The following is a 27,480-nucleotide window of genomic DNA, read 5'->3' on the forward strand; positions in this document are numbered from 1 at the left end:
GAAACTTGAAGGCAGTAACCACTTGAATTAGAAACAGACTTTCTAGTCACCCACACAAGCTACAGCTATGAGGACAACAGGAAAGAGGGTTTTTAAAAATGTCCAAAGGCACAGTTTCCTTCAATACACGTCTGTACCTTGTCCTTTAAGAACATTCCCCTAAAATATCAATAAGCAAAGAAGATGGGAAACTACGCTAGGTCATTTCTGCCATTTCTGGATTTCTGCCCTTGAATTTGGCAAGGTGTGGGAGGACACAACTAGACATTTTCTGGAATTGTGCGGAAAAAAAACTTTTTTAGGAAACCAGTTCTGTTTCTTTCCAACCATTCAGTAAATTCTGAAACCCTGCCTCTTTTCTTATTCTTTCTGCAGCTATACTGAGTAATATAACAGAAGAATTTTAAACTGCAGCATTTAATAAATCTCCCCAGATTCAATATGCTGTCATTACGGACCCCAAAAGAAAGAAGTCAAGGCTAAACCCATGCTCACCCCTTTCATTACACACAATTTCAAATTTATGGTTGTGTTCTATCCCACAACTCAGTAACAGATGCAGATTGAGGGGTATTTCCAAATGATTTCAAATCCTGCACAAATGAATATGAGAGTGGCAGATAACATTTCATAACACTCGCACAGACACAAGCAATCAAAAATGCCCATTCATCCACAACACATTACCCAAAACACCTAGGAGGTATCATTAAATTCACAGTTTTAGGTCTCTCTACTTTCTTTAGTCCAAAAGGGATTAAAGGCAACTTAGAACAACCCACACGACAGTCAAGAGTAACATAAGCAAAACAAGTAAGCAAAAGTCAAAACAAATAAGAAAATGAAGCAAATGGCTGCTCATCCTAGCCCTTCCGGTGGGAAAATTCTGGTGGAGACCAGTCTGAACATTTTCTCAGCCCCCGTCCTCTCAAAACAGACACAGTCCAGGCCACTGTCAAAAATATCTGTCTGGATTTGGCCCATATGTTTCAGTATTTGAGTTTATCTGAAAGTAATGTGGAAAATTGGACTAAACCAAAGTACCACCTTTCAGATTAATACAAGTTTCTCATAGAAAAAAAAAAAAAAGATCCTTGAGTAATATGGAAAACCTTGTGAAGTCATGGAAAAATTTCATGAAGTTGCAGCCTTATAAATGAATAGTAAATTCATTAGACCTCAGAATATTTAACAGTTTCCTTTCTTCAAGAGTAAATCCCTAATGACAACATTATGAAATTTATATTCTTTACTGCTATCCAAACATGAATATACCTCATCATGGCTAAAAGAACCACTTGGAAAGCTGCTATGGGGGCTAACATAAGACAATTACCAAAAAAAAAAAAAAAAAAAAAAAAAATTAAGACGTTATCTAAATTATATGCTTTTAAGAACCAATGTTGTCTAAATTATAGGCTTAATCCAAAAGGTATTTTGCACATACTACTATGTACGTGATATATACAGATTTATACATACCTGTGTCATAAGGGTTTTTGCAAAATTAAGAATGGATCTGCAAACAGCTTCTGGTATTGAATAAAATGTATATTCCTGCTAATGATAAAGGTTGGTGAAATGATCAATTCTTCTTATTAAAAACAAATATTGACTTAATTTGAATATAAATTAAAGAGCTTACCTTTGAATTGACTGCAATCCTTATGTTAGCTGTCCCGTGGATGTCTCAAGTAGAAATGTTTAGTTCTTTTCGAAATAAATTTCTGTGATAGTTTACGATTTATGATATAACTTTTTTGTGCAGAATTATTTTGGGTTTTTTTTAAGTTTTCCAAAAACAATCCAAAGAAAGAAATGTTACTCTATGTAACTGTAGCGGAATATATATCTCTCTCATTTTAAGAAGCAGAAATATTTTTTGTTAATTTAAAAAAAGAATGAATAGGAAGAAGGATGAGGGGAATAATGTATGACCAGTGGGTTGTTGGGACAGGGAAGGAAAATGAGGGGACAAAAACGTGAAGCCTTAAAATTCAACCTGCTCTCTTCAAAGGAAAAAACAAGTCCTTCCAAATGTAAAATGTCCTTTTAAAGAGCAAACAATGCATACATTTTAGGGAATATGGCAAAACAAAGTGTTTACTCTGCCTCCTCCGACTCTCTACGAAAGCTGTTTAAACATCATATCATTCTTGTTTTGAACTTTTCACAAATAAAATTTTTCTCAAATCAAACACTACAATTCTATCTCCAAACTGTCATTATATACAGTGATGATGGCCAAATACCAATGGGTATAAACCATCTGCTAATTAAATATTTCCTAGAAATCAAGGCTGCATCATTTATAACATCAGGATACACAAAGTTCAGTGACTGTACGAGAGACACACAAGATACACTTCTCATGAAAAATGGCATGAATCTTGCATATTTGCACATATTTTTATATCATGTATACAGTTGTTTATTTTCATTCATCTGTCCTATTGGCTACCTAACACTGAAACTGATATTTTTCTGAAAAAAATTACATTTTGATAAACTTCATATAAAACTTTGGAAGAAACATAATTACAGGCATGAATTACAAAAGTGAAGACGAGCTATTTATCCACCTTTAGGTAGTACAGAATTAACACTCTTCAGTCCCTAATAGATTTTGAACTTTCGCTACTCTCGATTTTCTTTTTCAAGAAAAATATATTACTTAACATGACGCAGCTTTCAAAACCAAAGCAGTTTCATATGTGAATGTTTATTTCCAAAATTAAACATATTGCATCATTTCAACAAATATCTGGTTTAAAGTATGAAACCTGACATACACAACATTAATAAATATAAGATTTCTTAAGATACTTAGCCTTATATGTATATTTTTATATGATTATCCCCAGCAAAAAAAAAAAAAAACTGTCAGGTTTTTAAATTTAACTATAAAAGTCCAGTTTTGGAAAAATTCCAAAGCCAAGGACCATTAAAAATGGAATAAGATGCTAAATTACAATACCTCTTTTAATAGCAATGACTGTCTGTCTAAATACACATTTAATTTATTTAATTAAATTGATTTACTTAGGAAATTGATTTAGAAAATCACTGTAATTAAATACATTAAGTATATAGTCAGAAATGTAGTCATTGCTATGAAAGTGCTAGGCTCTCGATAACTGTGACAAAATCAAAAGGGAAGCAATCTAACAGTTGCACCTGGCATACTTTAGGAACTCTGAGCCCTGCTTGCACACGGAAGCACCAAGAACACTTCCAAATCCCAGTATCATTCTCCCACCCAGACACACAAGTCAGGGCGATCGCATCACCAAACACCTACGTTACTGATTTGCTCCTGAGTCCTCTTCAGCCTCTGTAGTTCAGGAGTGTCCGTAACGATGCTGAAGCCCCTCCCTTTGCTTTCTTCAAAATCTCTTTTGTACTTGACCTACCAGAAGAGAGAACAAAATAACGAAAAAGAAAAGTAAACCAAGGAGTCACAAATCCCACTCAGAAGAGGCCAGGGCCAAGGAAGCTACACTTGGGCAATGCCTCCAGACCCAATTCCATCAGCAGCTGGCAGAGGGAGAGGCCACCAAGCACAGTCTGACTGCTTGGTTTGTATCCCAACAAGGTCACTGACTGTGTGACCTTAGGCAAGTCACGTAACTACTCTGTGCTTCAGTGGTCCCATCCGTCAAACAGCGATAACAGCAACAATATTTAAATAAGGCTATTTAATAAGTCATAAGGATAGGATCAAATGTCCTAAGTTACATACCTAACTGTGAGCAAGCAAGCAAGGCTTCCATAATCATTACTATTACCTCCCTCAATAGTTGTACTACTGCTCAAGACAAAAGTGTGGGAAAAGACAGCTGAATCTGCTCCCATGCCCATCTTGTCAGTGACTAAGCATCATTGCACTATGGAGGCAGAAGACCTACAGAATCATCAACAGCCAGCCCTGTCCTTACAAAGTGTTCATTCTATTTCATAAGGCAAGACATATGGATATGGTTATACAATGCTATATTGCCAAGTGTCAAGTATGTAAATGCGTATGGAAATATTTATAAAATAAGCCACACCTAGAGATTAAAAGACTTCCAGCACATGCTCCTGGCACACTGTGTGCTGAGATACCTAAGATTTTTTTTTTTCTGGTATTTAAATACACTTCTTTTCTAATTACGACCCAGTGAAGCTGAATTTTACAGTTTCCTCGAGGGACTGGAATCGCTGATGCTTAATCTTACTGGAGCCCCATCTCCTGTTATTAGCATAATGACAACAACTGTCACACCAGTTAAATATGCTGCTTGTTAATGACTGACATGCTACATCACTTGGACTGTTCTTATTTCTTTAAAATCTAAATATTAAGTGATATGGAAACACACTTTTGATAACCCACATAATCCTCATTTTACATTCATAATTATTAGGCTCAAATTAGCACTTCAATTAATAGCTAACATTTAGGGTGGCTAATAAAAATAACAATTCTGTAAGTGCAACTTTCTATATAAATTTGAAAGGTTCACTTAGTTGAGCACGGAATGACTGGGTTTGTTGAGTCATGTCTGTGTTTAAACACTCAATTCCCCCCAGGTATTGTTGTCCTTGGTGCTACTGAAAAATTCCCTTTTACCAGAAAAGCTTGAAAGAAAAGAAAAAAATCCCAGATGGCTACAAATAGAAAGGTCTAGAGTCCCTCGTCACTGGTAGCTTAAGAATATCTCACTTTTCTCCATATTTTCGTCTAAATTTATAAAAGTAATAAAGCCCTTACTCTTACTATTTCCATAAATAAAAGGTCAAATAACCTGCATAGTTTTTCTTTTATAGAAAGTGCTGAATGAGATTAGCCTCGTACCCCTCAATCCCCCAGCATGAGTGAAAATACTCACACCCACACATTCTTGAGGTTTTATGCCCAACTAAGCAAGGAAGCCGTTTAGCTTCACTTGATGTAAGCACAAGGCACAGAGTCATAAAATAAGAAAAGTAGCAAAGAGGACAAGGTTATAACAGCTACAGGCATGAAGAAGTGAGGAGAAAAATCCAAAAGCCAGGTTCTAACACCCCGAGCCCCAGTTTCAGGGAAGGCAAAATCATATATTCTTTTGGGATCTGTTTAAGGTTTTTTTTTTTTTTTCTAATGGAAATTCCCAAGGCAAAAACTGAAAAGAAAACCTCTCAAGTTCCAGAGCCATAGGTTTTGAGCTGACCACAATTTACCAGTCCGTCCCACATCCACAAGGCACATAAGAATCACCCGACTTGGGCTTGTCTCATTAAGGGACTAGTATTGCACAGTATACAATCATCTCTGTAATCAGTCTGCAGAGTTTTAGAAGATGTGTAATCTTTTTTAATGGTACGATCCACAAGCAAGCCTCACAGACGCTCAGGACCCCCTCAAGTGCCGCCTGCCAAGTATACCTTTATCCTGTGCAGGGAGCTCCAAGCCATAGTCACCCCCTCTCTTGTCTCCTGCCCACTTATACGCTCTCTCTCTATTTAGGTCAAATTTTAAATATTGTATCTGATGATTTGCCAGTCATGATTCCGAGAGATAAGTGGATACAGAAAGAGATCAGAGGGCAGAGGGAAAAGGATCTTCTCTTCAATTTCACCCTCACGATTTTTGCCCTCAATTTTTGCCCTCATGACACGACCCCACCCTCCCAATGAGAATACTGCACCTTTGAGCCTAGAGATTGACCCATACTGGACCCATAATCCAGCGTACGCGCATGAGCCCCAGGTCTGGGACATTGGTAGGAACCCTTGAGAAAGGGGTGCTCTTTCTCCAGCTCCGGCTAGTTCAGGCTAGCAAACCGAAGCTACCGGTCACCATCCAGCCACCACCACCACTAGCCGACACCACGGCAAGCCAAGCAAGAGACCTCAAGGAAGTCCTGATCAGCTGCCAGGTTTTTCACTTAAGTGAGTTCATCTATCTCTCCCTTTATAATCCAAAGAATTCTGATTAATTCAACCTACTCTCACCGTGCCCAAAATGCTTGCACACATACAAGCTTCCCAGTAAGTATGAACATGTAAATTTCTCCACTGATTCTTCCTACTGGGATACAGGATTTAATAGTTTACAAAAACAGTGGATTCTATCTTGGGAAAAGCCCTGCTTTAGTGGGCAAGAGCCTAGAAATCTCATCCCATCCCTATTACTTGCCAGCCACCTCACCTTCTCTGAGCCAGTTTCCTCCTCTCTAATTAGAGATTCTAGTAACTTCTTAACTAACAGATCTGTGGAGATTGGGTGAGAGAAAGCACCGGAAAGAACTTTAGAAAGAATAAGGGACTGTGCCAATTACCAGCATTGTCATCCTTATATTGGTTTTGCTTGATGTGAAAGGATCATCTAATATTTATCATGAAACATTAAAGAGAATAGTTCTGCAATAATAAGAAAGATTACAGCTCACAAAGCAAAATATATTAAGAATTAGCTCTTGGTTCACATTTACAAATTTTACTCAAGCTATTCCAGAACAGAAACTGATTTTTGTTGTTGTTGTTGGATTTGTGCCAGTGATCAGACCCCTACACGGCACCTCGGATATGTCATCTGGTGATCACACAGGTGGAGATGAATTCTGAGCCCCATCTGTGCAGGTGCTGGGCGACAATCTGTCTTTGCCAAGAGTCACACCACATGCTGTGCAAATCTGTAAGAACTGGATAAAGAGTATTCTCGTAAGTCGACTGGGGGTTCCCTGTCACTGACAGAATGTTCTCTCTTGCTCCCTACTCTGAGCCCATGGGAAGCATAATCCTTTTATTCATCAAAGCGCAGCACCGGTGATGCTCCTCTTTGAGCTGGGTTGGCCTCCCCCCAGTCTGGAGCCCCGTAGCTTTACACCCGCCTGGTAGAGCCGTTCTCATGCTAACTGTACTTACAATGGGGTCTCAGCCCTCCGCTCTAGAACACACAGAACTCAGGGATGAGGGCAAAGTCCTCATGATCGTTCTAATCCCAAAACCTAGGCCAGCCTAGCCTCCCAGCCCATGGGAGCTGATTAGCAAATGATTAAGAAAAAGAAGGGAGGGTGAAGAGAAAGAGAAAGGAGAGGGGTGATAGCGGAGAGGCCCAGTTCCAGAGGTAAGAGAAGAACCACATATGCAGGGCCTGAAACATGGCTCCATTTGATAGGAGCCAACCGTGGGGGCAGCGGTGTGCAGACAAGGGAAGACCAGGACATTAAACTGAGAAACACAAATCTAGATCAGATTTAGAAAAAAAAAAAAAATAAATTGCTAGCCATAGCGCTTGTCCATTTGGGCTTCTGTAACAAAAAAAAATGCCATAGACTGGGTGGCTTATAAACAATAGGAACTTATTTCTCCTGGTTCTGGAGGCAGGAAGTCCAAGATCAAGGGGTAGGCAGAGTCAGTGTCTGGTGAGAGCCTGCTTCCCGGTTCACAGATGGCCATCTTCTCACTGGGTCCTCTCATGGTGGCAGGAGTCGGGGAGCTCTCTAAGTTCTCTTCTACAAGAGACCCCATGATCAAATTGCCTCCCAAGGCCTCACCTCCAAATGCCATCATACTGAGGATTAGGTTTCAATATATGGATTTGGGGAGACACAAACAAGCAGTGCTATCCCACATTAACTTTGTCAACATTAACTCATGTATTCATTGAACCTCATATATGCTGCCCTTTGAAACTCCAGCTCTTCCCCCAGCAAAAATGCCTTTTCTTCCCTTATACTTCAGCACTGGATAGAAAATGATCATCTCTGGTCTCTTGCCTACTCTCCTGCTAAAAAGTATTTCACCATAATTTCATGAATAACAATGGTGGTATATCTTAGGAATGTCATTCTTTGGAATCCCCTCAAATGTTCGCCCATTCAATCCTTTGTTCATTCAAGAGAGATTTATTGAGCACCTACTATAAGCCAAGTACTGTTCCAGGTGTGAGAACAGCACAACAAAGACAACAGTCATGATCTCTGCCCTCTTGGCGCTTCCATTACAGTGGGAGAGATGGAGAAGACACAAGACCTAAGGAAGCTGAATAAACGGTATGATAGTGGTAAGTGCTAAGAGAACAACAAAGTGAGAAGATGAGATGAGAAGGGCCAGGAATGCTGTCCATTGAGATAGGGCGGTCCAAGAGGGCCCCAGTAAGATGGCGGCATCTCAACAGGACCTGAGGGGTGAGGACTATAAGCGGCACAAGGACACACTGGGCGTCTGGTTTGACAGGCACTAACCTGCTGGAAGCGAGCAGGAGAGAAGCTGGAAACTGGTTAGGGAGCAGGCAATTTTGCCCCTCCTCCCTCAACTGTCCCCTCTTGGAGAGCCCACCCAGGACCACAGAAGACAGAGAGAATTCCTGGGCCCAGCCCCAGATCCTGGCTTCCCCAGAAGACCAATCCAGGGAGCCGTGTACTCCTGTCAGTACAGGGCAGGAAGGATGCAGGAGGAGGGAGGACAGAACTAAGACGCACTAGGAGTTCAGAAAAGGAATGGGCCGCAGCTGAAAAGCAATGCCGTCTTAGCATCCTTTAGGCTCATCTCTTCAAGACTCAACAAAGCCACTTCGAAAATGCATTCTTTAAGTCATAGGTAAGAAATACACACAATAGGCAATTTGATTTGACATATTTTTCTTCAGAAGGAACTTAGAAATGTATTTCAAATGCTGAACACAACATAATATTACATGCTATGTACACACACTTGTGCACGTACACACACACACACACACACACACACACACACATCTTCCTGTACTATGGATTAGAACCCTATGCTAAGAATCAAAAGACCTGAATTTAAACCCTAATTCTGTCCTGTGATCTTTGTTTGTTCAATTTCTCGAACACTCCTGATCCTCAGCTATAAAATAGAAAAAGAAACAGAAAAAAAAAAAAAAAGAGCAGCATGCTACGTAATGTCTGGGTGGTTAAAGTTAACACATGAGAGCATCAGGCAAGGACACGCCTGCAGAAGGTCACTAGCAAATTAGCTCTGTCCTTCCCACTAAATTTCAAAAATGACCTTTGTTGCTTAATATGATCATTGTTGCCAGCCTGGACTTGCTCGGTGATACTTAGTCTGGACTCAACAGCTCACGGCACTCACAAGTTCATGCGGAGGAAGAGCCCGGACACCAGCAAGGTTCTGGCCCAGCTTAAGAAAAACGCTCACAGCTACCGAAAAGGTAAACAGCTGCAAATTGAATGATGTGCTCGTTCTGAGATATAAATTCCCTCCCCCAGATGCTGCAAGTACAATTATTGATATTTTAACAGTATAAGTAAATTTTTTAAAAAATGAAAACCACAACACAGAAAAGCCAGAGAGCCACGTCGGGTGAAAGAAACCGGGTGCGACCAGAGACTGATAAATTGTCAGATGATGGGGGGCGCCTGGGTGGCTCAGTGGGTTAAGGCCTCTGCCTTCGGCTCCCGTCATGGTCTCGGGGTCCTGGGATCGAGCCCCGCATCGGGCTAACTGCTCCGCAGGGAGCCTCCTTCCTCCTCTCTCTCTGCCTGCCTCTCTGCCTAGTTGTGATCTCTCTCTGTCAAATAAATAAAATGAAAAAAAAAAAAAAGAATTTTAAATTGTCAGATGATGAACGGAAAGGAAAAAAATTCAGAGGCGGAAGTGAAGCCAATGATGACATGTCCCGCAGCCCACTAGCTCCATGCCCAAGTATTCTCATGCCCTGGAAACCCCTGCCCATGAGCTTCTAGGGACAGAGACCAGCATGTTCATAATAACATTGCATTATCAAGAAAACTGGGGGCCCCTGGGTGCTGCAGTCAGTTAAGCATCCGACTTGATTTTAGCTCAGATCATGATCTCAGGGTTGTGAGATCAAGCCCCATGTCCAGCTCTACACTGGGTGTGAAGTCTGCTTAAGACTCTCTCCCTCTCCCTCTGCCCAGCCCCAGCTCAAGCACACTCTCTCTCTAAAAACAAAAAAGAAGAAGAAGAAGAAGAAGAAGAAGAAGAAGAAGAAGAAGAAGAAGAAGGAGAAGAAGAAGAAGAAGAAGAGGAGAAGAAAGAAAGAAAGAGAAAGAAAGAAAAGAAAAGAAAAGAAAAGAAAAAGAAAATTGGAAACAACCCAAGTACCCATCCACAGGAGAATGAATGAATTATATTATATTCATATAATATATTATTATCCAGGAGTAAAAATAAATGAACTACAGCTGCATGGATCCAATATGTACAAATCTCATAAACATTCTGTTGAAGGGGAAAGAAACAAAGAATACATACATAGGCGGTAAATAAAGGAGGGAAAGAAACTTGATAAGGACAATATCCAAGGCTGTTGTGAGATCTGCTCATGGGAAGATGTGAGCGGAGCTTCACTGGTGCTGATGTCCACGTTGTTGGAAGGTAGATTCACATGCAATCCTGCTATCAAACTCACATGGCTATTCTATAAGCCATGTGAGTTTTATAGCAGGATTGTCTGTTCTTGTGTATTGTGTACTGATTAAATATCTTAAAACAAAGCATTTTCAAAGAAAGCAGGGACAGAGTTTTAAAAGCCCAGATGGGGAAGCTGAGGTACCCAGACTTGGGTTTTCCATAAATGGTGAGGGACTTGGCTGGTGGGCGTCCATATGCGGAAAGTTAAGTTACTCATTCGTTTCTTCATCTTAGTGAAGCTGTTTCACTAGAGTGGCCAACACAGGGTTGAAGCAAAAAGGTTGGAAAAACAAAAATGGAGAGATGGAGAGAGGGTGTTGCAAAAGGGATTGCAAACATGGATTAATGAGGAATAGTAGCAGTACAAGGGGGTCCTGGGTCTATCACAATAGACCAGATGGCTAAGAAGAACCCAGGGGCCGAAGGGTAAGCAAAAGGAGAACATTATTTAGCTCTAAAGCAGCTTACCTTGTCAGAATATGTTTAACGGAGGCCTAAAATCTACAGGCATATTTATTACTGATTCATGTTATCCTGCTCTTTATTTCATACATTTAACAGTGTCCACCTGATACAATGAAATCAATGACCAATTTTATTATCTTTTATGACATGATGGATACTTGACATTTCTTCAAGGGGGGGATTGTGAGAGTTGCACCATTTTTAAACTACATGCAAAATTCCTAGTTCGATCTGCAAAATTTAGCACTCAATTACGTACCATCGTGTACAGTTCTGTAGATTTTAAAGTACTACAGAATGTGGACCACATGCTTCTTTCTATCTCATTGCATTCTGCTTTATGTTAAGCATATATTAAAAGCTTAATAACTATTTCATGATTGATTACTATCTGGTTTTGTATTTTTAACATCTAAAATGCAGAAAATTGGCTAATCTCACAATGCTAGATGGGAATTAAACAATTACAAAGGAAAATCTGATTAAGGGCATTTTTTAAGATGAAGTTAATTTTAACAAATGTTAAGTCGAATGAGCTCAAAAGAGAATTCGTTTTTCTTTAAATTAATCTCATAATTTGTAAATTTATGGTTAATTAAATAAAATTGAAATTTTAATTACCTTTTTAAACATGATTAACAAGCATTAAATCTTTTTAAATTCATAGATTTCTAAGCCTTAAATTAGGCTTCCATTGCACTCACAGAGGTACTTACTGATATTTACAGATTTGTCAGTATTTTATGTATATTCGTAATACAGCTGCAACAGATTTGGAGTTCCTTTACTTAGAAAACATTGAAATCTAGGGGTGCCTGGGTGGCTCAGTTGGTTAAGCGTCTGCCTTTGGCTCAGGTCATGATCCCAGGATCCTGGGATCAAGCCCCACATGGAGCCCCACATCAGGCTCCCTGCTCAGCAGGGGGGGCCTGCTTGTTCCTCTCCCTCTGCTTGGTTGTGTGCCCTCTCTATCAAATAAAAAAACAAAATCTTTTAAAAAATTGAAATCTACATTTTATTCTAAACATGTACTCTAAATACATAAAGCAGATCTTAACTGCACAACTTAGCTGACTTCTCAATAAGCTCAGATAATTAAAATTTACCACTACAACCCTAACAGGATTTTGACAAACTCATCGTGGGCCCTGACTCCACCTTTTAATAGCTGTGTGACCTTAGGCTAGTTACTTAATCTCTCTGAGCCTCCGTTTTCTCAAGTACAAAATAAGCATAATGGTAACAGTATCAGTAGCACCTTTATAAGAATCAATGAGATGATGGTAAGAACACTTGACATCTCTGTGCTGTCGATGTCCCAGGCACTGCACTTTCTATATCATGTGAGCAGAGCCAGGGTGGGGAGGCCAACTGCACTGTGTAAGGAGCACTCAGCATTCCACTCCCACAGGCACATCTTGACTTACTAACAGTAGCCAAATAGCTAGAGAACCCATCTCAGCACAGGGGCCCCTGAATTGGGGAGCTCCTTCAGTCTTTTAGGGGCTTGAAAGAGAATATAAATAAATAAATGAAAAAACAACTAAGAAGGGCTTTGCCTATATCATCTTCAGATAAATCCTCGCAGGTACACATTTCAATGCCCATTTTCATCAATGAAGAAAGGGAATGTGAAGGAAGTGACAGAGAGAATAGGAGACCAAATCTCTCTCTGGCACCTCCCCAGACAATATTCTTCAATTCCTCTGGCCAAAAAAAACACCAAATGAAAACCGTCAAACCAAATACACATAAGATAGAGACGGTGTCCTATAAATAAGCAGAGAGGAAAGTGGAACTAACTGAGTATTTCTTAGTAGAAGATACCAGAAGGTTTGCGTGACTTGAAATTTTTGCTAATTCGTTATCTGCAATGGAACTTACAGCTCCATTAAAGGGACAAAAATTATCACACTTTTCATCCAATATGTGGTTTGGGTTTTGTTTTTTTTCCCCAAAAGAAACAATTGTTGATGTTTTCTATTGGTAAGGATCAGGTCAGGGAGAGAGAATGCCATTCCCAAAATTGTAGTATTAATGGAAGTATTGATTTAAACCAGACAATCATATCTACATTAATGAAGAAAATTGAAGCCTAAATTATATTATACACATAATGCATATTTTCACCAGTAATTTTACCAGAGGAAAGTATAACTAATCCACCAAATTCTGTCTATGAGTTATAAATTACTCTGGGGAATAAACTAAGTATTTGGTGATGATTAACTTTTTCAGGAAACTAAACTATCATCCAATTAACTGTTGGGATACTAAAGGAGCAAGAAACAATTAATATTCTAATACCTGATATACTACTGAAGAGTAATTGACTCACAGAACCTGAATACTGCTGTTTTATGTTGCCATGTTCCTTTTTAAACAACATTTAATAATTCAGGCAATTCATGAATTTTGATTTCTGGACACGTGTTCTCTTAACTCTTAATCCTTTAGAGAGAGCCAGTCTCATCCCATGACATGATAAAGATTTTTAAACATAAACAGCCTAATTCACACACAGATTAGAACACTGTTGAAATTATTTTGAACCAGAAGTTATCACACAAGGTTAAATTAAGGAGAGAATAGTAAATTACAAGAAGAAACATTCCTGCATGCATGTTTTAAGTTACAAAGTATCAGAAAATGGGTAATTTATGGTTTAAAAAAAACTAATTAGGAAATTCGTAACTCAGAAAAGAAAGCTATATCCAAACTACAGAGAAGAAAAGAAATAAGGATAAAATCAAGAATCAAGCAAATGCAAACAGATGAACAAACACAGAACAGTCACGAAAGTGAAAATAACCTGTCCTTAATCTCAGAGTCACAGCTGATGAAAGTGACAGATGATTCTTCCCTTTTCTTACATATGCCTGCTCCCTAACAGATTGACAATGTTATTAAAACTGGTCCTAACAACCCTCCCACACCTGCAATGGCATTCTCCTTGGGGCGACACCGACTGCTTTCCTATAAGAAAACATGCTTCTTCCCCATCTTCAAAACTGAAAAACAGGAAAATAAAACCTGTAACACAGCAAAAACAAACAAACAAAAAGAAAGCAGAAGAAGAATAAATCTAAATGTATTATACTTAATGCATGCACAAATGACACTGAGAATAGCTTCCGTGACAGACAGCCTTTGCCAGCCAGAAAACCCCATGGATCGCAGCAAGATATTTTAATCAAAAAAAATTTAAGAGATTGAATTCTTTTTTAAAGATTTATTTATTTATTTTAGAGAGAAACAGAGAGCAGGGAGAGGGGCAGAGAGAGAATCCTGAGTGCAGAGCCTGACACGGGGCTTGATTTCACGACCCTGAGATCACGATGTGAGCCGAAACCAAGAGTCGGTCACTTCAGCGACTGAGTCACCCAGGTACCCCCGAGATCAAATTCTTAATACAGAATTTTATTTAAAACATAAATTTCCTAGAAATTTGTATAGGTTATTAACATATCTGTGCTACAACCAGAAACTCAGTAGTAACTCAAGTCTTCCACAGGGAAGAAATGATTAGAAACAAATATATGAGCAATGTTGAAGAATTAAGTGAAGAATTATGGTTTCCTAGGATTCTTAGTGAAGAGTGAGAGTTTCACATTGATTGCAGGTGTCAGTTTTGAGAAATGTTGGTTTGTTGCCTCCCTGCTCTGTAATAGCGGTTGGGATTTATTCAAGAGCTACAAGGTATCAGACTAACATTATACTAGACATTTGACAGACTCTCTTGTTTAATCTCCAAAATCACTCTGCAAAAGAGACATTTATTTTACCATTTTTTACATATGAGAAGTGTAATGGAAACCCACTGTCTGGTCCCACCCAAAACCTCCATCCTTCTCGTAATGGTTTCATGCCTCACTCCATCTACTGATGCTTCCTCAAAAGGTGCCATTTTCCTACATGACCCACTTCCTTCACCACCATTGAATGGACCCAAAAGTAGTCATCATCTGGCCTAAGCTAGTCCAGGTCATCATGTTTTGGGGGATTTGGGAACTGGGACCCAAAGTGTAGAGTGAGTCTCGGCCTCTGCCAGTGAAATCTCTAAGATATAAAACTTTGGAACTGTCTACAGTCATGTTTGCCACCACCAGAATCCAGAGGGATGGATGCAGCCCATCTGCCAGAAGGAGAGTCCTGATCTGATGGCATTTGATTTCTGATTCCTACCATTCCTAAAGCTCAAACAGGTACGTTCCTACCCTTGAATTTTTGTACCCTAAGATTCTCCAAAGAAATTACCATTTTGCTCAGTGAAGGTTGGGTTTCCTATCCCTTGCAGACAAGAATCCTAACTAACACAGGAAACTGTGGCTTAGTGATTAAGACACAAGCCAAGCACTAGCATCTTGTAAGCAGTAGAGTCAGGATTCAAACCCAGATCTGCTGTCCCGAAGCCTTTGCTCCTTCTACCATATGATGCTACAAGACAGTGATTCAAACATTTTGTAAACTTCATTCACTTAGACTGAAATGCAACTTTAATGAAAATATACCATTATTTCTTTAAAAAGACTAGATTTTTAAACAACAGCATGAACAAAATCTTAAATAATTTTTAAATTGTCTTACATGTGACATACATTAGCCACTACTGGCTGTTTAATGGTTGTAGATACAACCAATTAGATGCTTGGTAAGCATTCATCAAATGAGTGGGTAAATAAGGTAACTCCAGTACTTCAAAATGAAACTTTAAAATCCCTGCTGTCAGGGCACCTGGTGGCACAGTCCATTAAGCACCCAACTCTTGGTTGAAACCAAGAGCTGAGCTGAACTCAGGTGGTGATTTCAGGTCATGATCTCAGGGTCATGAGATCAAGCCCTTCGTCAGGCTCCAAGCTCAGTAAGGAGTCTGCTCGAGTTTCTTTCCCTCTATTCCCTCTATCCCCTTGCTCTCTCTCTCAAATAAATAAATAAATCTTTTTTTAAAAATGATTGAGGAGAGGAGAGAGTGGGTGTGGTGGTGGGAGGAGGGGAGTGGAGGGGTAGAGGGAATGAAGGAGAGAGAGAATCTTAAGCAGACTCAGCACTCAATGAGGAGCCCCACACAGGGCTTGATCTCACCACCTTGAGATCATGACCCGAACTGAAATCAAGTGGGACACTTAAGCAACTGAGCCCCCTCAGCCCCTAAAATGATTGCAGTCTTCCTTAAAGCCCCAACCTAGTTCTGTAGATTATTCAATATTTTTACTTTTAAATTAACTCTGATTTCCAACATGAAAAATCAAACACTAAAATAATTCAAGGAATTTCCCAAGTTTAACATTATAATGAGAAAAACTACTGCATAAGTCTGCACACTGATTAATATCTTATCTTGGTTGTATTTTTATGAAGTTTCAAGTTTCACATTTCAGTGTAATTTCATGGTGCTACAGGTGCCATTATATTGTTCCCTTGCTAACTTGACCTAAGAGACTCCCCTTGGGTCTGAAACACTAATAGGGTCTGGGTGAGTCCATTTCCCAAAAGGACAAAAGGTCTTTCTTTTCCCTCCAGAATATATATCTCAAGAAGCAGTATAACCCATTTCTTTGCAATGTGGAAATAAATGCCTGGGTTTTACGGTCACAAAGAGTAAGAAGAAAACAATGGAACTCTAAAGGTAATGGGAGTGGAAGAGAGGAGCTGGTTTGAACTGAGGCGGATAAGTGTTCTAATAAGCCTCTTAGTAATTCAGATTCTGGGATGTCATTCTGCCTGAGCCCATGAATGTCTCACTTACACATTTCGCAGTCCATGAGAGTATAGCTATTTGAGAAACAGGGATACGCCAGCATTGCCAAAGAGCCAGGTGGTTCCACTGTTTGGAAACCATCTGGTCTGAGTCTTCTCTTTGTCAGCACCATCAATACTCCAGTAGCAAGAGCTATTACAGTGATTGTGCGTGTTTCATTTCTTTAAATAAACTCAAACAAAACTCCCCTGAATATAAATTTATTATTTCTTTGAACTGTGCTTGTAGAGTATAATGAAACCCCTGTCAAGATGGGTTACACTGAATACCTACATTCATTCCATAACCTCACAAAACCCAGGGGCAGAATACTAGAGGCGTGCCCACAACTCTAGCAGGACCTCTTGATCACATTAGCCTTTCCTCGGGTATCTACTGCCCAACCTCCCACTAGCAAAATGGGGAATGTCCTGCTGAGGCAGATGTCACAGCAAAGCCGTGTGGGGGCGTGTGTGTGTGTGTGTGTGTATACACACACATTGATTCAAAGTGAGCTACAAAGAGATGCAGATATCATGAAAGCTCAAAGATACGTGTTATTTAATTAATCAAGAAAAAAACAAAGAGTTTAAGAAACGTAAACCCATCATTCCTCGTCTTAACTGCTTCCTCGTTCAAAAGACAGTATGACAAGCCGAGGAGCAACACTCCTGGGATCACGATCTGGACCACAGAACGCAGGACAACAAAATACGTTGCCAAGCCTGGGCCTTTACCTCCACCTAAAAGGAAGGTGCTTAAAGCTTATTAAAAATTCTAGGTTTCCTCAAAAATAAACTATGGGGATGATGTCAAAATAAAAAGCTTTTGCACAATGTAGGAAACCATCAGTAAAATGAAAAGGCAACCTACTAAATGGGAGAAGATATTTGCCAATCATATAATCAGTAAGGGGTTAATATCCAAAATATATAAAGAACTTATACAACTCAGCACTGGTGGGGGGGGGGGGAGAAACCTGATTAAAAAATGGGCAGAGGACCTGAATAGATATTTTTCCAAAGAAGATATATAGATGGACAACAGACATATGAAAAGATACTCAACCTCACTCATCATCAAGGAAATGCCAATCAAAATCACAATGAGACGGGGGAGGCTTGATGGCTCAGTCAGCTAAGCATTTGCCGTTCCCCTCAGGTTATGATCCCAGGGTCCTGGGATCAAGCCCCGCATCAGGCTCCCTGCTCCATGGAGAGCTTGCCTCTCCCTCTCCCCTAAACCCCGCCCTCCAACAGCTCATGCTGTCTCTCACTCTCTCTCTCTCTCTCTCTCTGTGTCAAATAAATAAATTCTTTAAAAAAATCACAATGAGATAGTACCTCACACCTGTCAGACTGGCCAAAATCAAGAAGATAAGAAATAATAAGTGTTGGCAAGGATGTAGAGAAAAAGGAACCCTTGTGCACTGTTGGTGGGAATGTAAATTGGTGCAGCCACTGTGGACAATAGTAGAAGAGTTCTTCAGAAAATTAAAAATAGAGGGGCGCCTTGGTGGCTCAGTCAATTAAGCACCTAACTCTTGCTCTCAGCTCAGGTCTTGATCTCAGGGTCATGAGTTCAAGTTCCACATTGGGCTCCACACTGAATGTGGAGCCTGCTTAAAAAAAAAATTAAAAACAGAAATGCTATATGATCTGGTACTTTCACTACTGGGTATTTACCCAGAGAAAACAAAAACATTAATTCAAAAAGATATATGTCCCACTATGTTCACTGCAGCATAATTTACAATAACCAAAATATGGAAGGAACTTGAGTGACCATCAATACATAAATGGGTAAAGAAGATGTGGTATATAATATATATAATTATATGTATATATTATAATTATCATGCAGCCATGAAAATGGATGAGAGCTTGCCATGTGCAACAACATGGATGGACCTAAAGGGTATGATGCCTAGTGGAATAAATTAGACTGGAAAGATAAATACGTGATTTCACTAACCAATAAATACATGATTCACTAATATGTGGAATCTAAAAGACAAAATAAATTCATAAACAAAAACCAGAATCAGATCTGTAAATGCAGAGAACAAAATGATGGTTGCCAAAGGGAAGGGGTAGGGGGATGGGCAAGTTAGGTAAAGGGGAGTAGGAGATACAGGCTTCCAGTTATGGGGTGAATCAGTCACAGGAATAAAAGGCACAGCATAGGGAAGAGACTCAGTGATACTGTACCAGCACTGGTGACAAATGGTAGGTTATCCTCACCATAAATGTAGCTAGCAGAAAGAGAAGCTGAATCACTAAGTTGTATACTTGAAACTAACGTAACATTGTGTGGCAACTATAGAAATCATAGAAAAAAGATTTTAAAATACTAGACTCTCTGTGATACATGCATGTGACAGACACAGGCATTAATAAATCTTGTCTTCTAAGACCTTAATCTCAGCTTCAGTCAGAGATAAAAGTTTCCAGCCCCAGATGTTTTTATCAGAACATCCGAAGTCAAAGGTCCTTAAATGCCAGCATCTACCCTCCAAAGGCAGGCCTCCATTTCCCTGCCCTTTAGATAGAAGCCGGAAGTCACCATGTCACATTCACTTAAGAAGGGACAAATTAAAGAGGTTCAAGTACTGACCTAAAGTTAAAAGGGAAAGAAAGCGAGGCTGTAAGAGATTTTACTTTCTTCTGCGGGCAGGTCATCCTCATCCCCCCTCTTTGCACCAATGTTTGACTTGTCAAAATTGCTTTGCTGCATCTCCACCTGACATCTCAATCATTTGACAGGCACATAACCTTATCAAATTTCTAGTTATAGTACAAATAGAAGTAACAAACCATAGCCACTGAAATTGATAACAGCTCACACAAAGAGCCAGCAGGCTGACTGCAGGAGAGGAGAGAGCCACTGGGGCACCCTGGCCCCCCAGCCAGGCGAGGAGGAGAGAGGAGGAGCCTGAGCCAGATAAAGGCTAATTCCACCAAATCCAATCGCTGTGCAATTGCTCTGCCTGAAACTGAAACAACCAAAAGGCCTCGCACCAGAGGAGGATAACATTTTGATAGCAGTGGTGTCTGTCTGCTCCAACTAGCATCCAGGCTTAAAAGGCAAATGGAACTAAAGCATCAGAAAACTACCTTTGAAAGTTTCCTGCCAAACATCATTTGCTGTAACACATTGTCTATGAACCTTGTATGGGTTATGAAGTACCATTCCTTAATTCAGCAGTGCAATGAAAGGAATAATCATTACTTCTCTGATTTTATCTGGAACTCAAGCCAAATCTCCCTGCTTATCCCTAGTATTTGTTCAAGAATATTAGGGAAAATATTATTTGTCCCCAAATGATAATATATCATATTTTAAAATTAACTTTAAATCACTGCATGAAACCTAAAACCTTTAAAAATGTGTTTTCTAAATTTAAGTAATCCAGGCTCCCAACACTTCCAGAAATAATGCAAAAAGAAATTAAGGGATTAAATATGAAAAATATATGCAACAGCTAGGCAATCCGCCAGTTAAAGGACAGACCCAAAATTAGGTATCAGTTCACCCAACCATAAGTTTCCCAGCTTCCTAAACACTCCCCTGGCTTGAGACCTTTTAATCCCAGTCCCAGGAAAGGCACATCCCTGATTAAATACTGTAACCAGAGCTCCAAGCATGAGGTGGGTAAAATCTACCCACCTCATGACATAGCTAGGCAAAATTTACAAGTGGATTTTCGGTCTCCAGTTTCCTCTCATTCTCTCACCCCTTTTCCTCCACCCTGTTCCACCCAACTCCCAGCCACAGAAGTGAGTGGGTCTCTTTCCTCAGTATCTCAAATCCAACCCACTCTTACCCAGCCCCATCACCACCACATTAATCCAGCCACTGCTGTCCCTCACTTAGACCACGGCAAGACCTTCCCGCTAACCCCTCCACCTTGCCTCTGCACCATGCATCCAAGGGGAGCTTTCAAAACTCCATATCCGGCGTCTCCATTCCTTCGTTTAAAACTCATCAGTATAGGGCGCCTGGGAGGCTCAGATGGTTAAGCACCTGCCTTCTGCTCAGGTCAAGGTCTTGGAGTACTGGGATCGAGCCCCATGTCGGACTCCCAGCTCAGCAGGGAGTCTGCTTCTCCCTCTCCTCCTGCCTCTCTCCCATGCCCTCTCTCTCCATATCTCTCTGTCTCAAATGAATAAATAAAATCTTAAGAAAAAACAAAACAAAACTCAATAATGTGTCCACATTGCACTTGGGTAAAATCTGGACACCGCAGCTTTGGGAACGGATCACTTGCATTCCTCTCTGGTTACATCCCTCCCAGGTCTCCATCCTATTTTCATGCCCCCCCCCCGCCCCGTCTCATCTTCTCTCACCTCAAGAACACTCGGTGGAGTGGAGGTGACCATCACTAAGTAGTTGTCCTTACCAGTAAATCGGCAAACTGTCATCAGGGGTCACTGAAACAGAGAGAGCCTCTTGTACCTCAAGGCACTGCTCCCACCACCCTGAGCTCTAGAACAGGCACTGGTTAGAAGCTTGGCAGGGTAATCACTGGCCGGGCACCCAGACCTTCCTGCTGCTTTTGTTAGCAATACTTTGAGTTATTTTCTACAAAAATATCAATACTTCTTTAGATCATCTTATAAACCGAGCATATTTTTTAAAGATTTTATTTATTTATTTATTTATTTGAGAGACAGAATGAGGGAGAGAGAGAAAAAGCATGAAACAGGGGAGGTCAGAGGGAGAAGATGACGCCCGCTCAGCAGGGAGCCCGATGCCAGACTCGATCCCAGGACTCCTGAGCCACCCAGACTCCCCAAGCATATATTAAATTTAGTATTTTTCCCTTCTAATGGGAAAGAATTTAATACTTTCCAAAGCCTGATCAGAACCACGCTCAGAACATTCCACTGAAGCCTCAGAGTCATCATACTTTTATGCACAGCTCCCTCACTAAAATCCTCAGGGTCTGCCCAGCTCTAACACAGAAGTGATTGCATTTACTGCCTTACCCCATGGGTTCAAGCTCAAACCTCACATCAGAGGAACATGGGCTAGATAGAGAACACATAGAGTTCAAATACAGACACGCGGTTCCAAAGGGCTTCAAATACTAACTCAGGCCAAGGGAAAAAGAAAAGTAATTTTAATGTTGGCTTCACAAACATAGGAAAATAGTCTCACTCCTTCCCATTATTACAAAATAAAGGATTCTATTGCATTTCACAATAAACGAAGAATTACAAAATAATTCTTATTTAGGTGGAAAATATAAAATATCCATATTGTGGTCAGTATTTGTTATCCTTTGACCACCCACTCTCCATCATTCCTTCCTTTTGTAAAACACCCATGCTTTCTTTTGAAAACTCAGCTCTTTCCAAGGTGGCTAATATGACATTGGGTTGGCAGGAGTTCTGCATTCCTGTATTTCAGTGATCCGGTCAGCCACAGACACATATCCAATCGGGGCCACCGAGAAATGGTGACATCATTGGTGGGGCCTCTCTTTTCCTGGACTGGCACCTTCAAGGACGTGGGCCAAATGTGTGGCCACCATTGTGCGGCCACGTAAGGTAAGCCAGCCTGAAAATGGAGTTGTCACAGAAGGACACAGAATTGAGAGATGGAGAGAAACCAGGTCCTGAATGATAGCCTCTGAGCGCCCACAGGTGGCCCTGCCTGAAAGACACTTTCATCCCTGCACTCCCCTGGCACCTGAGCCAACAATCCTAATGCCAGAGAGGGTTGAGTTTTCTGGCACTCGCAACAAAAAAAGTCCTAACTGAAACACTCACATACATTTTGTTAGCATATAAAATATCGAAATGGGTTTTAGGGCTTTCCAGATTACTTTCCTCTCAATATCCTACATTTCTTCTGTCCGGCTAAGACTTAGCACAGCTGTTTGTGATCAAAGCTCAATTACATACACTAACAGAGAAGTGGTTCAGGTCATTCTAAACAGCGGACACTTGAAAATCATTTGCATAAGGTTTGGGAATCTGTCATGAACTTATTAAGGAGACAAAAAAAAAAATCACAAAACATTACCTAAATATTTTTTAACAACTGCCCAGATGGGGGTCCCCTTCATGGAAACGTATAGAACACATATAAACTTGAGCAGGAATTCTGTTTTCCAGAATTTTCTGGGATGTCACTATTTGGGTTGCTGATGACAACCGCACCCAATTGAGCAAGGTAACCAATAACTAAACTAAAATGTTACTTAAAACAATTCTCAGGAAAGGGGATAATTCCACAAAATGATTGAAAACAAGATAACTATGACTTACTTAGTTGTATATACCCAGTTTCTGTTAAAAGGTGTTTTCTGCATTATGCAAAATTCCTAAAAACCTAAGAACAGGATCTGGCAAGCATCCTAAAGATACCCTTTTGAATACTCCTTAATCCCTTAACACATAGCACATACTCAAAAGTTCTTACTGTTCCCTCCCAAAAAATATCTTTCCTATCTTTTGGGGTTTTTCTGGTCATTTTAATATTTTATTTTTCAATCACAGTTTTGTTTAGAAATGGCTGAATTAAAAAAAAAAAAAAAGGTAAATTCCCATATCCAGACAATCATGTCTTCAGCAAGCCTGTCAAGTTTTACATGGATCTGGGGATATATACTCTAAATTTAAAATGTATCACAGTAGTACTTCAGAACATTTCACTTGAGTGTTTTACCCATAAGCTAACTCCAATAAAGAATAAGAAAATACTAAGGCTAGAAGCTGATATCCTGGGTGGGTAAAGGCCCTACTCTCTGGGAACAGTCAAGCTGGTACAGGAACCTGAATTCTAAAATTGGAGCTGAATCTAATAGACAGTGTGACCTTTCCAGATTCCCCAAGAATCATATTTCTTTACATGTAAGATGAGAAAATTAAACCAGATGATCTTTACAGGTCTCCTAGAATGCAAAACATTTATGATTCAGCCTACAAAATCATCTGGAGAATTAACCGTAAAAGATGGTGAGAAGAATTATCATGAGACCACTTAAAATAAATACCAAAGGAAAATAAAATGAGTACGCTTCTATTTTTGTGCAAAAGTGTGCACTAAGCTTCAACCATGGCTTAGTTTCAATGTGTTTTGGAATTACTTTCAAAAATCATCACAGAAGTTAAGGCACTCTTCTGGTTAACCTTTGGCTAACTGTAACACTGAACTTGGGGAAAACCTCTTTCCATAATCATTCCTGTTCTCTGTAGCAATAAACATACCAGGTGCTCTCAAATTGCAGAGTTGTGCCCAAAATATCTGTTCCTACGCTTTCACAGACATTCAGCGATAACTAGTCCAGCCTAATGCATAGAAGGCAGAGAGAAATTACAGTAATTGGCTTGCCCTGGGACAGAACCCAAACCTTGGCATCATTAATAAATTATCTGCGCCAACTGGGCAGCCCAGCCACAAAGTAATGAGACATATGCACTTACCTCTGCTGTGAGAGGTTCCAGAAAAATGCTATAAATGATACGCAGAGCAAGAAAAAATGCCTAAACATATCAGAAACTAAGAAAAACTGGTCTTATTGTTGACTGTAAGTTACACTTTAATCAAGTCTTATTTTAAATGCCTTAGGGAGCTGGTATTAAAATTCTTTTATAGTAATTACTTTCTTAAAGAGAAAGTAATTTACCCTAATTTACCTATTTTGGAAATCATGTCATTTATCAAAAGGTAAAGATATTAAACAGCTCACCCAATAATTAATCTTTAATTGAAATCTATAAAGAGGGGGAAAAATACTTTCTAATATTGAAGCATTTCCGACAAACATTCAAAAATCCAACAAAAAGTTAAGTTTATAAAAATAATTTCACAGGGTGCCTGGGTGGCTCAATTGGTTGAGCATCTGCCTTTGGCTCTGGTCATGATCCCAGATCCTGGGATCGAGTCCCGAGTTGGGCTCTCTGCTCGGTGGAGAGCCTGCTTCTCCTCCTGCCTACTGCTCTTTCTCTCTCTGACAAATAAATAAATAAAATCTTTTAAAAAAATAATAAAGAAAGACAAATAATTCCACAAACTTAAAAAAGTGAAGATTATATTAAAAGAAGGCACACAAAGAACACACAGCAAAAATCTAATATCACACTGGTGTAAGCCACATTGATCTCCGCCACCATTTTTAAATCAAATCATCATGATGTTATCATGGTGTTATTTCAACTTAATAACAAAATTATTTGTTTCCAAGCTATCGGAACAATGTAGTTGTCAGTTTCTTTGACAAGGTCTAAGGGACAAAACTGAATAATCTAGTGGAATAGAAAGCCATTTATGTTTTTCATATAAAACAAAATAAAATATTGAACTAAACCTATTACCTTCTAGAGGGAAAGCAAAGAGCTAAAAATCTTTTAACACATGTTACACAGTAACATCTTTGTCTCATCAGGTTTTGATAACGAGAAATTATTACCTTACAAAACTTTGAATTCAACTTTTTTTAACCTAGAAAAAAGAAGAATTAGGAGGCATTGTATTAAATTAGGGTCACTCATTTCTTTCTAGGGTTTACAAGGAGTCCCGGAAAAATCTCCTCCTGTGCATTCCTGAGCATTTGTCCATTGTAGACCTTCCTTGGCCACATACAAATTAGTCCTGATTTTATGCTCTAAAGAAAATGTCCCACATTTCTATAATGCCTGAAACTCTATCCTCATGGACAAAGGAGTCAAGGAAAGAAGATACCTTCACCCCCAGAAAATTGTGTTCAAAAAATATTTTTTTAAATACAGCTCTGTGGCATTCTAATAAGATTATCCTCGCCTAAATACCAGAACATGGATTAACATTATGACCATGAAATCTCAATCTAAACTGCTAATTAAGTCTTAGGCTAACTTCAGCAAAATTTCTCCTTGAATCCTGCTGCTCACTTCAGTTAGGCAAAAATGTCCACAGCGGTAAACAAAACTCTTGTGTTTGACACACACATACCAAAAAAAAATCTACCAAATACATTCCATAATTACAAACACTCATCTATTCCGTACATATAATACTCAGGAAGTGGAATGGTGCTGAATTGACTAAAGCTATGGTTTAAAAAAGCATGCATCTATATAGTAAAGGATTGAAAAAACAAATAAAATGGTTGATCTATTAGGTTCTTAGAAAATGGGTCTCTGGGTGATTTTAGATTTTTATTTCCATTATTGTTATTACAAAATTATTCGTACAATAAACTAAAAGTGTGAATGCACATCCCTTCAGGTTAAGGGTATTGGTATTTTCTGGACCTAGTAGCATAACAAGCATGGAGAATGGACCCTGCTCTACAAGGGGAAATGGACTACATTACAGTAGGCAAAGTGCTAGGTGGAGGACACCCATCCAAGGCAATCATACACAGTTCGCTGCCCTCCTGCAAAGTTCTAATATATATGCAGCTGTGTATATGTGCTTTTTCCAAATAAAGAAAATATAACCACACAATATATACCATATGTATCATTCTTACAAAGCAATGCATATGTATAATTATGGATCAAATATAATCCATATAATATATGTATAGTATAATATATAATACATATATAATATATATAATTAATGCAAAGCAATAGAACCATTTAAAAGTCTGGTTCAGCTATTGTAATAACCAGATTAGGCTATACAAAAAAAAATGTAAACTTTTAAATAGGGCTAACAGTAATGGAAATGTGACAAAAATCACTGACCTAAGCAAAATAATTAGCTGAAAGTAATGCAGTAACTTTTCTCTTCCTTTCAAAATTTTCCAAGCACATTCAGGTTAGAGCCTAACAGGCAATTCGATATTAGTATTAGAATCAGCCCAGGCAGTCATCATTCAAAAAGTGTGCTGGATTTCAATGGTTTTAATTAGCCTAAATGACAGCTTGAGGAAGATTAAACTAAATGATACCTAAAATCTGCTTCAAAAATAAATTCTGTGGTTCTCTAGTTATCTTAATAGATGAACAGACAGATACAGAAGCATAGGATATACAGGTCCTTGAAACAAAGTAGCATCAAATCATAACAAAGAAGTCAGTTTCATAATCTCATTTCCTATGTTTAGATAAATTACCTAGAACCTTTATAAGTATTACTTTTCAATGATATATCTAAGCCATAACTTAAATTTTAAAATTAAACAAATGAGAATGAAAAAGTGAAAACATACTTTTTCCAAACACCAAAACAAAAGAAGCAAGATAATAATTCCTTTATTTTTTTTTATTTTAATTCCAGTACAGTTAATGTACAGTCTTCTATTAGTTTCAGGTACACAATACAGTGATTCAGCAAGTCGATACATTACTCAGTGTTCATCACAACAAATGCATGACTTAATTCCCATCACCTATTTCACCCATTCCCCCCCACCTTCCCTCTGGGAAAACATCAGTTTGTTCTCTATGCTTAAGAGCCTGTTTTTTGGTTTGTCTTTTTTTTTTTTTTTCTGTCTTTGTTCATTTGTTTTGTCTCAAGTTCACATGAGTGAAATCATATGGTATTTGTCTTTCTTTGGCTGACTTAGCATTATACTCTCCAAATGCATCCATGTTGCTGCAAATGGCAAGATTTCATTCTTTTTTATGGCTGAGGAATATTCGTGTGTGTGTGTGTGTGTGTGTGTGTGTGTGTATACCACATCTTCTTTATCCATTCATCTGTTGCAGGATATTTGGGCTGCTTCCATAATTAGGCTGTTGTAGATAATGCTGCTATAAACATAGGAGTGCATATATCCTTTCAAATTAGTATTTTCATATTCTTTGGATAAATACTCAGTAGTGCAATTACCAGATCATAAGGTACTTCTATTTTTAATTTTTTGAGGAACCTCCATAGTGGCTGCAGCAGTTTGCATTCCCACCCCAGTGCAAAAATTTTTCCCCACCCTCACCAACACT

General features: G+C 39.2%; 1 protein-coding gene across 1 annotated transcript in view; it reads right to left on the reverse strand.

Moving 5' to 3' along the window:
• NEBL (nebulette) overlaps positions 1–27,480 on the reverse strand; it is a 352,919-nt gene that overhangs the window by 165,678 nt on the left and 159,761 nt on the right. Inside the window, exon 4 of the mRNA XM_080810108.1 lies at positions 3,302–3,409. Coding sequence (XP_080666234.1) covers positions 3,302–3,409 — 108 coding nt within the window. The remainder of the gene's footprint in view (positions 1–3,301; positions 3,410–27,480) is intronic.

Source organism: Martes martes (assembly GCF_963455335.1).
Source record: "Martes martes genome assembly, chromosome: 8".
In the NCBI taxonomy this organism is placed as follows: domain Eukaryota; kingdom Metazoa; phylum Chordata; class Mammalia; order Carnivora; family Mustelidae; genus Martes; species Martes martes.